The 11,562-nt window shown below is 39.6% G+C and overlaps 1 protein-coding gene across 1 annotated transcript in view; it reads right to left on the bottom strand.

Moving 5' to 3' along the window:
* The window catches only part of WDR37 (WD repeat domain 37), a 42,400-nt gene extending 40,964 nt beyond the window's left edge, over window positions 1-1,436 (bottom strand). Inside the window, exon 1 of the mRNA XM_081818895.1 lies at window positions 1,149-1,436. Coding sequence (XP_081675021.1) covers window positions 1,149-1,286 — 138 coding nt within the window. The 5' untranslated portion in view covers window positions 1,287-1,436. The remainder of the gene's footprint in view (window positions 1-1,148) is intronic.
* Window positions 1,437-11,562: the final 10,126 nt, after the last annotated feature.

Below are 11,562 nucleotides of genomic sequence, written 5' to 3'. Positions count from 1 at the left end.
TCAGGAAGCGAAATGTGCAGTGAAACGAAACCTCTTCCACTACATGAGAGCGCTCCAGGCCGGGCTATGGTGTCGTCCCATTTCATAGACCCTGATGGAGCGGTGCTGAGCTCTGGGCACCACCTCAGAAAACTCAGGACAGAAAAGCTAGTGATTCGGCAAAGCTTCTAAACGCATGTGCACTTTGCCACATCAGCACATCAGGGATGCAGGAGGCCAGTCCACACGTGGTGCACACACAGACTCAGCAGTACTCTGCAAGCACGGGCCTCACATCCCCACGCTGAGCCCTGCACTTCCTAAATGCTGCACTCATGAATCTAAGATGTGTAAAACTACCACCACTGCTCGTTCACACTACCTTCTCATGGTAGGACACTGCTCCCCAACAAATCACTGTAACCTTGTCTGGAAAGTGAATCCACTGATAACTGGCCACGTGGATTCTCACGTGTCCCTCCATGTCCACCTCCACCTACCATGCCACCTGCTTGCAACAAGCACCCCTGCTACTGTCTTCCTGCTGCTGAACCAGACAGAGCACCACACACCAGCCATCCACGAAACGCCTCCTCAACAAGAAGGAACCGTCTAGAGAGCACTGAAGACACGAAGACCAGGACCCTACGAGCAGCGTGGCAGCCAGGCTGTTCAGCCTGCAGGCCTCTGAATGACCTTCAGAATTTCATTACCCTAAAATGCAATTACATACTTGTCCTACATCACAATGGAGGAGGGGCATTCAGAAGGCCAAGCAAAGAACACATTTACCTCAAACGGGAGTTAACTCCAGAAGATGCTAGCAAAGGAGGGTGTGGGATTTTCACTAGAAATGTAAATAAATCTAATTAAAAAAAAAACGTATACTAGACTGTTTACCTGCACTATCCAATATGGTAGCCAGTAGCCACATGTAGCTATTTAAATTTAAACGTAAATTAATTAAAATGTTAAAAATTCCTTAGGCACATTAGCCACCCATGTGTCTCCGTGTAGGCGTTACATTTGATGGTTGTTTTAATCAGTTATTAAGGGAAGAGGGGCTAGTTTTGTTTTGTATTGGTAACCCACTCTTTTTCTCTACTTTGGAGACCTCCATATATTTGGCTATTTCTGGAACATAACAAACACAATCAGCACTAACTCACCTGTCCTTCTAACATTTCTCTTGGCAGACCCGTCCTCTCTTGCTCCGAGCTGTTAGTTCTTCGTATAGAAAGGCTGTGAGATTTGCGTTTCTGTTTTGCTTGGCGAGCAGTGGAGCAACTCCCGCTTTCTGTGGGCATTACTTCTAGAAGGTGATGTCCCAGTCGCTCCTGCAATAAGCTAAACAAAAGCAGGAAAAACAAGTACTTAATTTCTGATATGGCAAACCAAAATGAAGGAAAAATAGAAGACAATAATTACTTTTTTTTTTTAAATGAGATGAATTTTTTTTTTAAGATTATTTATTTATTTGACAGAGACAGCGAGAGAGGTAACACAAGCAGGGGGAGTGGGAGAGGGAGAAACAGGCTTCCTGCGGAGCAGGGAGCCTGACGCGGGGCTCGATCCCAGGACCCTGAGATCATGACCTGAGCCGAAGGCAGTCACTTAACAAACTGAGCCACCCAGGTGCCCCAACAATAATTACTTTCAATTCCAAACTTCTTCATTCTTCACTACGGCAATATTTACTATTTAATTTAGAAAGTAACAAATTAACCTTTTTTTAGATAAAGACCCCAGCCTTTGTCAAACAGGTAACTTTTTATCAAATTTGATTATCAAGTTTTTGAAGGGCTTAAAGAACAAGTCTCCCTTAACCAACTTTCCCCAACCTCAGCCTACTCCCCAGAGAGAACCAATTCTAATCACACGTTCTAGACCACATATCCTAGAGCAATGCTGTCCAAGAGAAATGCAATGCAAGCCACACATAACGGCAAATTTTCTAGTAGCCACATTTAAAAAAGTAAAAACAGGTGAAATCACTTTTAATGATTTATTTAGCCCACTGTGTCTAAAATACTATCACTTCAGGCAACATGAAAAACACGATCTGCCAAGCTATTCTCCAAAGCAGCTATAACCTCGTACATTCCCATTAGCGATGTAGGAGATTCTATTCTCCATAGGCTCATTTGGTATGTTCACTATGTTTTAATTTCAGTGGCTCTGACAGGTGTGCAGTACTGTGTCACGGTCTTCACACACACTTCCCTGGTGGCTGGTGATACTGTACATCTTTCCATGTACTTATCTGTGGTCTAAATACCCTTCTTAGGGAAATGTCTTCTCCCATCTTTTGCCCATCTTCTAATAGGACTTTGGGTTTTTACTGTTGAGATTTGAGAGTACTCCATATATCCTTCATGAGTTACGTGTCAGGTGTGCGGATTACCAAGCTTCCCCCAGTCTTTTACCCTAACAGGGTTTTTCACAAAGCAAAACTTCTAAATTTTGATGAAATCCCACTGATCGATTATCTTTCTCCAATGGATATTTTAGAGTCACGTCTAAGAACTTTTTATCAATCCTAGCTCCTAAAAATTTTTTCTTCTTAAAATTTTAGTTTTATACATTATATTTAAATTTACGAGCTACTCTGGGTTGATATTTGTATTAAGGCATAAAGTTTAGGTCCAGGGGTATTTTTGTTTTGGGTTTTCTTGTTTCTTTCTTTGCTGAGGATATCCAATTATTCCAGCACCACATGTTGAAAACTATCCATCCTACATTGAGTTGAGAAAATTTGGCATCTTGGTCAAAAATCAATTGGCTATACTTAGGTGAGATTATTTCTTGGTTCTCTATTCTGTTCACCTGATCTATGTATCTCTCTCTCTACAAATAACACAGTATTTAAGTTTTATTTAAGTAATCTCTATACTCAACGTGGGACTCGAACTCATGACCCCAAGTTCAAGAGCCAGATGGTCTTCCAACTGAGCCAGCCACGCACCCCTGCCAGTAACATGGTCTTGATTACTGTGCTGTCTTGAAATCATTAGTGATTCCTATCACTTAAATCTTTTTCAAAATTGTCTAAGCTATTCTAGTTCCTTTGCCTAGCCATATAAATTTGGAATAATCTTTCCCATACCTACAAAAATAAAAATCTTCATGGAATTTTAACAGGAATTCTGTATAATCTGTTCCTCAATTTGGAGAGAAGTGGCACCTTTATCATGTTGAGCCTTCCAATCTATGAATACAGTATATGCCTCAGTTCATTTAGATCATCTTTTCTTCCCTCAGTTTTATAGATTTCCACAAAGAAGTCCTACGTATATCTTTTCGAATTTACACTGAAGTCTGTGCTTTTATTTTCTGAGTAATGTTAAATAACATTGTATTATTTCCATTTTGTGTTAACTGCTAGTATCCTACATTGTTGTTGAAGTCATTTATTAGTTCTAGGAGATTTTTTATAGATTCTTTGGCATTTTTTATGTAGACTATTATGTCAACTAAAAAAAAAAGAGCAGGGGCGCCTGGGTGGCTCAGTCGTTAAGTGTCTGCCTTCGGGTCAGGTTATGATCCCGGGGTCCTGGGATCAGGCTCCACATCGGGCTCCCTGCTCCGTGGGAAGCCTGCTTCTCCCTCTCCCACTCCCCCTGCTTGTGTTCCTGCTCTCACTGTGTCTCTCCCTGTCAAATAAATAAAATATTTAAAAAATAAATAAATAAATAAAATTTTAAAAAAAGAACAGTTTTATTTCTCCCTTTCTGATCTGTAGGCCTTTATTTCCTTTTCTTATTGATCTGGCTAGAAATTCCAGTACTATGCTGTAAACAGTGACAACATCCTTGTTTGATCTCAAGGTAAAAAAACTGTTTCTGACCATTAAGTATGACGCTAGCTATAGGTCAATTGCAAGATTTTGTCTACTGAGATGAGAAGGCTCCCCCCTTCCTAAGTCTCACAAATGCGTTGAATTTTGTCATCTGTTTTTTCTGCATCACCTAATAGTGTGGCTTTTCTTTAGCCTGTTAACAGATCAATTACACTGATGATTTTCAAATGCTAATCCAAATTTGCATGTACAGGTAAACCCCACTTGTTCCTAGTTTACAAGTCAATCTCTGTTCTCTCATTCTGTTTTCTTTTTTCTGCCTTCCTGTGGGTTACTTGAACATTTTTTAGAATTTCATTTTGAAGATTTTATTTATTTGACAGAGAGACACAGTGAAAGAGGGAACACAAGCAGGGAGAGTGGGAGAGGGAGAAGCAGGCTTCCCGCTGAGCAGGAAGCCTGATGTGGGACTCGATCCCAGGACCCTGGGATCACGGTAGAATTTTCATTTTGATTTACGGTATAGTTTCTGAGTTTACCTCTTTTGTATAACTTTCTTTAGTGATTGTTCTAGGTATTAAATTCTCACAACTATCACAGTCTGATTATCAACATTTTACCAGTTCACGGTAATGTGTAGAAACCTGACCTTCTTATCTCCTTACACTCTCCCACTTGTTAACAGCCAAGTGAAATACTTCCTCTATATACACTGAGAACATCAAGAGCTATGCTTCAACCTTCAAACATGAGTATCTACTGAATTTACCAGTATGTTTCCTCTTTCCATTGTTTGTACTTCCTTCCTGGTGTTCCCAGATTGCTTTATGTCATTTCCGTTCCGTTGAAAGAAATTCCTCTACCTATTATCTTAGGATAGGTCTGCTGGTGACCGATCACGTGAAGGAGGTTTTCACTTGATACAGAATTGAGTTGACTGTTCTTTTCCTTCAGCACTTGAAAAATATGCCACTTCCTTATGGCCTCTATGGTCGCTGATGAAAAATCCACTGTCAAATTGTTTTTCCACTAATGGTAAAGTGACATTTCTCTCTCACTGCTTTTTTGTCTTTAGTTCTCAGAAGTTTGACTACAATGTGTCTTAGCATGGATTTCTTTGAGGTTATCTTCTCCGGGTTTCATTAAGCTTCTTGATTCTGTAGGTTTATGGCTTGCCAGATTTAGGAAATATTCAGCCAGTATTTCTCCAAACACATTTTCAGCCCCACTGTCTTTCTCCTCTTTCTGGGATTATAACAAGAACGATAGGTCTTTTGTCAAAGTTCCACAGGTCCCTGATATTACGTTCACTTTCTTCCAGGCTAGTTTCTCCCTGTTGTTCAAGGTGGGTAATTTCTATTCAGTCTTTCCTCTACCCTCTCCATTCTGCTGTTCAGCCATCCACTGGGTTTTTCGTTTGAATTATACTTTTCAGTTCTAAATTTCCATTTGTTTCTTTATATCCCGTGTTTTCTTCCTGAGATTTTGTTTTTTCATTTGTTTCAAACATCACTAATTGCTCACTGACACATATTCATTTTGGCTGCCTTAAAATCCCTGTCAAATCATTCTAACATCTGCAACATCTCTGTGTTGCTGTCAGTTGTCTTTTCTCATTCAAACTGAGATTTTCCCAGTTCTTCATATGACATATAATTTTCAACTGAAGCCTCAACATTTTGGGTTTCATGTTACCAGACCCGAGATCTGATTTAAGTCTTCTATTACAGCAGGCCTCTAACGATGATGTCCCAGCAATTTCTTGTTTCTGCCAGGTAAACTGCAAAGATGGAGATGGAAGTCAGGGTTCTCTGCTCAGCCTCCACTAACCCTGGGTGGAGATACGCCTCATTGCTGCTGAGTGGGGTGAGAGTTCAACCTCTCCCTTGGCCTCCACTCACACCACCCTGACTGCACCAGAGGTCTTTGTTACTAAACTCTACGTGGCCTCATTAGCACCGAGTGGTGGTGAAATTCCTGAATCCCTACTAGGTTTCCTCTAATGCCACCCCAGCAGGAAGAGCATGTTTTCATCACCCAACAAGATGAGAATCCCACCTGCTCACCCAGCCTTCCCTGATACCACCCAGCAGAGAGTGTCACCTCAACACAGCTTTTCAAGGGTAAAAGCCTAGATTCTCCATCCAGCCTTAGACAGAAGAGTGATGAGGGTAGGTGCTGCAGTGTTTTCTAGAAGTGTTCTGTCTCCGGGGCTTTTCCTTTCCTGGTCTTTTGACTAGAGAGCAGGCTTTTCTTGGGTCCTCTGAGGTGAGCCCTTTGGTGTTGCTGGGTTGTGACCTCTTCAGGCCCAATTCTGGGATATATGAGGCAAAAAAGAAAATCCAGGGAACTCAGCTCTGTGTCATTTCTGAGGTCCCAATATACCAATATCACTATAGTTCCTTCTCTCCACCTTTCAGTCTTTTATGTGTTTTATATATACTGCCCAGTGTTTTTAGATATACTTAGTGGAATAGGGAAATACCTCTATCTTTCCATAAGTACAAAATCAGAGACCTTTTGTATCTCAAATTATATATGTGTAGACCTTGTGTTAGTATGGCAACAAGAAAGTAAATCGTGTTTTACAACACACTAAAAGCTTTCAAATAGGTTAACTAATTCTGTGTTTTTAGGTTTAAAATTCTGAAATTTGTGAATTTATTAAAATTATCACCTATTTTCTATAGCATTATGTAAACCACATTCAACTATCCAATCTAAAAAAAAGAAGGAAATAGGAATAAAATAACTATTTCTTTTATCTCTAAAATTCTCATTTGGTTTTCTTTTTAATCTTCTATTTCTCTCACTTTTTTGGATATTCTATTTGTCAAAGCAAATCACAAGGGCAACACAGACTCAAGTGGAGGGCAAACAGACTTAACCTACTGAAAGAAAAAGAATGAGAAAGAACTTGTAGACATCTTTAATCCATCACACATTACTCCATTTACAAATTCTGGCTATACAATGAATAACTTTTTGCTTCCCTAAAAAATGTCAGTGAATGGAACTAGTTTTGCCGCTTCAAATACATAGCGGAGTAAAATAGATATAAATAATCCAGTTAAGTTAAACACCTACTAGGAATAAAATCCAAAGAAGAGCACAACAGTTAATTAGTTTTAGAGCCATGCAACCCCCACCCCCAACTCTTCAAAGCATTGGCTCGGCTTCACCATGAAGCCTCGGCTTAAATGTTACCTCCTCAAAACAGCTTCCTTTGGCCACTGCTAGTCACAGCACTGTATGATCCTCACCACCTCCACACCCAGATCTTATTTGTGGTTTACTCACTTAATGAATGTTTTCCCCACAACACCACCAATGTCCCACCTGGGACATTATTTGGGCTCTCACTACTGTACTTGGGCCGACCATGTGGCCTGACATAAATACATCCCAAAATATTTGACGAATGTATAAGTGAATGAATGAATGAATGAATGAACACATCTATCACCAACTAGCTGTGCAACCTTGGTCAAGTTACTTAACCACGTTCTTAAGGCTTAATTTTGTCATCTTTAAAAGCACGGACAGCAACAGCACTTCTTTCTTTCTTTAAGTCATGCACCAAATATTCTTCAGCTCATGAACGCATTAGGTACTAGGAATACAGCAGTGAACTAAACAGACTTGGTCCCTACTTTCATGATTTAGACTCTAAAGGTCATTCTGAGATGACCTTAAAGGTCATCTCAAAATTGATTACAGAAATTATAAGTTGTGGTGACTGCTCTGAAAGATATACAAATATTATGAGAAGACACAAGCTAAAGAGCAAGATTTTTCCAAGAAACTGACATTTAAATTGAGACAGAAGAATTAGTGTTAACCATGTGGAAAGAGAGAGGGGGAGTGGGTATTCCTAGAACAGGAACAGCATGTGCAAATACCCTGAGCTGGGAATGACACTAATTAACCAGAAATACTAAAAAAGAGACAATGCGGCTAAAGCATAGCAAACAATGGAGAGAATAGTACAAGTGGAAGAGGGAGGCTTAGAGTCTTTTAAGTTTAGATTTTATCCTAAAACAAAAACGAAGCCATGTTGTAAAAATAAAGTGACACTAGATTTGCATGAAAAATCACTCTTCCTGCTGTGTAGAAAACACATGGAAAAATCATATGACTAGGAATGGGGAAGCCAATTAGGAAGTTACTAAAGCAGTATAGGCAATTAATGATGACCCTTAAGATTAGAAGGGTACATGAATGGATTTGGGGTGGGGAGGACAGGTGGGGCAGAAGAGAGGTGTCAAGAACAGCCCTCATTTCTGAGGTAAGATGTAGGTGAAAAAGAGATCAGATTATTGAGATACTGAGATATTGAGGCAGCAGATTTGCAGAAGAAATCAAGAATTAAATACTGAAGGTATTATGTTTGCAATGCCTCTGAATATCTAAAACACAGAAGAGGCAGAAAGTACACAAGTCTAGAGATGAAAAGAGAACTGGGCTAAATTTATAAATCTGGGAGAGGTCTACACTGAAAGTGGAGATACGCATTTTGACCCCATCATGCCTCCAGATTCTATGACTTACCAAATACTACTCTTAATAAGATAAAAAAAAAAAGCTTACAATAAGCATTATGTAATTATAAGCAACATGTAATAAAACTGGCACTCCCTCAAATGACATAGGAAAAATTATTTTTTTAAAGTAGAATCATTTTAGATAACTGATTCAATCTTAAATCATGTTTCATTTTCACAGTAGATGGAAAATTATTATTTTTAAAGATTTTATTTATTTATCTGACAGAGAGAGAGAGCACAAGCAGGGAGAGATGCGGGGCTCTCGAGGCTCAATCCCAGGACCCTGGGATCATGACCCGAGCCAAAGGCAGATGCCTAACCAACAGATGCCTTAACCACCCTGGTGCCCCAATGGAAAAATGATTTTTGACTGAAAAATTAAAGAACAAATTTTTTTATGAAATTTAAGTCTGAAAATTTTGAGCTAGAGAAATTAGAGATGGCTGAAATAAAGACATAATGCAAAACAATGGCAGAATCTATAATTGGCAAAATTTTATATACACAAAGATTACATCGATATTAAATCTGACAAATGTGAATATAACAAAACTAAATTGTTAAACAATTCATATTATCCCACTTAAAAGAGTATTTCAGTAATTTTTTTTTTAAATCTTTTTTTTTTAATTTTTTTAATTTTTTTATTTATTCATTTGAGACACAGAGATACAGAGAGAGAGAGAGAGAGAAAGCATGAGCAGGGAGAGAGGCAGAGGGAGAGGAAGATGCAGGCTCCCCGCTGAGCCAGGAGCCCGATGTGGGGCTCGATCCCAGGACCCTGGGATCATGACCTGAGCTGAAGGCAGACGCTTAACCATCTGAGCCACCCAGGCGCCCCTTCAGTAATTTTTTTTAATGGAAACATTTAGAACTATTTAATTGTGCCACATAAAAAATTGGCCAAAACACCAAACTGACTTAATGGAACCTTACCCAGAAATTATATTCTTCATAAAAAGAAAGAGGTAGACATAATTCTGTTTCAGTGATTACACATATTAAATTAGTAAGTTCATAAAGCATCTCAGTTGTCAAAATCATTAACACTATAACAGTTACCTTGCAGTTTATAAGTCACATTTTGTAAAGGAGGAAAATATCAAAACCCTGTGAAAAAGATCCTAATGGAGCCATAAAGAGGAGACTTTATCTGCAGACATTTCAATCAAGTAAATAACAGAGTAAAGGTCTCTTCTTCCGTCTCTGAAGACCTGCATCAGTGGGAATACTCTGCTAAGTATCAGAAGGAAGGTTAGCACATTCTGAAGATTCACAAGTTGGTTATATAAAGTGCAAGAAGGGCAACACCAACCTTCCTTTCACCTCAAAGTCGTAGGCTTTTCGGGTTATTATTCTTTTTCAGTTTTTAAGTAATCTCTACACCCCACATGGGGCTCAAACTCACAACCCCAAGATCAAGAGTCGCACACTCTACCAACTGAGCCAGGCAGGCGCCCCTCAAAATTGTAGATTTTGAATCAATGATTTTCTGTCTTAAGTATCATACCACTGGCTTTCCAGACATTATACCTTCAGTAAGAAATAAGCAGTCTTCTACACAACTAACTTTAAAAATCATCACCCTTTGGGGGTGCCTGGCTGGCTCAAGCTGGAAGAGTGTGTGACTCGATCTCAGGGTCAAGCCCTATGTTGGGGTGTAGAGATTACTTAAATAAATAAAATTTTAATAAACAAATCTTCACCCTCTGCCTTGCACTGAGGCTTGAACCTCCCTCCTCCCCACGAACCCCATATAGTGTTGTTCTGGCCTTTGCTTGTTTTTCTCATTCCACCACACAGTCCATACACTGGTAAGCTTTTCACATTGATCCATTTCCAACCAAATACGTACACTTCACACAATTACAAATTATAAATCTGGAACAAGAACCTGGCATCAAATGGAGATCTTTCATCCTGAGTGATTTTATCCCTTAGGACCTTTCTAAGCTCTGTGAAGTGCCATCTCAACGATGGGCTCGTAATGCCTGTGCCAAGCACTGTGTTATTAACACTTGAAGACGACCCGGCGAATTCAAGTTCTGCCTCTTCCACTCAGGTCTTCAGCCATGTTCACCATTCTTCAGAAACTGTGAAGTGGTAGGTTCCTCTAGTTTTTTGTTATAACCTATTTCCAATTTCTTCTTTTTTTTCTTTTGTTAATCTTTCCAACACAATTTTCTTCCTGAACCTTTTTTAAAATTTTACTCTTGTCCTCTTCATTTACATCCTCTCCCTCCTCCAGCAGTCTACCCGGGTGCCAACACTACTTCCTTTCACACCAGACCCTCTGGGGAGAACAAACCCCTTCACCTCAGCATGGATCAGTATTAGTATAAATCCTATATAAATGTTTGAAAAGTTTAGGGTGTTTTCAGGTTGAGATCATAGAGAGAAGCAAGGAAATTGCAGGTGTTTGCAAAAGGAATACTGAACTGATACAGCATGGACTCTAAGCTAGACAAAGAGGGAAGCGCAGTTAGAAAGTACTGCAAAGACACCGGTAATGGATGGGCAGGTCCCCCTGAGACGGAAGAACTGCTACAAAGGTGTGGTGTGAGGCTCACAAGGGTCAGTAAGAACAGCCACTATTGTTCCAACAACCCTGTGAGGCACAGTTCCCAAATGTTCAACAGGCCAAACACTTTAGTAAACTGGTCATAGAACTGTAAAGGGGAAGGGCGCCTGGGTGGCTCAGCGGGTTATGCAGCTACTTTCGGCTCAGGTCAAGATCCCAGGGTCCTGCTCAGCAAGGAGCCTGCTTCTCCCTCTGCCTCTGCCTGCCGCTCCCCCTGCTTGTGCTCTCTCGCTCTCTGTCAAATAAATAAATAAAATATTTAAAAAAAAAAAAAAAGGAACTGTAAAGGGGAGAAGAAAAAAAAGGGGGCCCTGAAGGGGCAGGGAGAAGGAAAAAAAGAACAGAATTGAAAAGGGGAAAAAAATGTCTTTACTCTAAAAATAATCTACTGTAACCAATGTTAAAAGCTGTGCCCTTTTACCTAAATATAATCAAAAACAAATATCTGAAATTCTGAAAGATAATTATATTTCTTCAAAATATTCGTACTAACCCACTATTATAGGGCATTAAACAGGTTTATGGAAAAAAATCCTACTTTTTTTAAAAAACATTTTCAAGGAATTATAAATAGTTCCCTCCAAAAACCCAACCTCCCTAACCCACCATTCAAATACGTAGGTTTAATATAAAGTCTGCACAACTCATGTGCCACA

The sequence above is a fragment of the Leptonychotes weddellii genome, chromosome 5, assembly GCF_054177405.1.
Source record: "Leptonychotes weddellii isolate Sample4059 chromosome 5, ASM5417740v2, whole genome shotgun sequence".
Classification (NCBI taxonomy): domain Eukaryota; kingdom Metazoa; phylum Chordata; class Mammalia; order Carnivora; family Phocidae; genus Leptonychotes; species Leptonychotes weddellii.
This window is presented reverse-complemented; position numbering and strand designations above follow the sequence as displayed.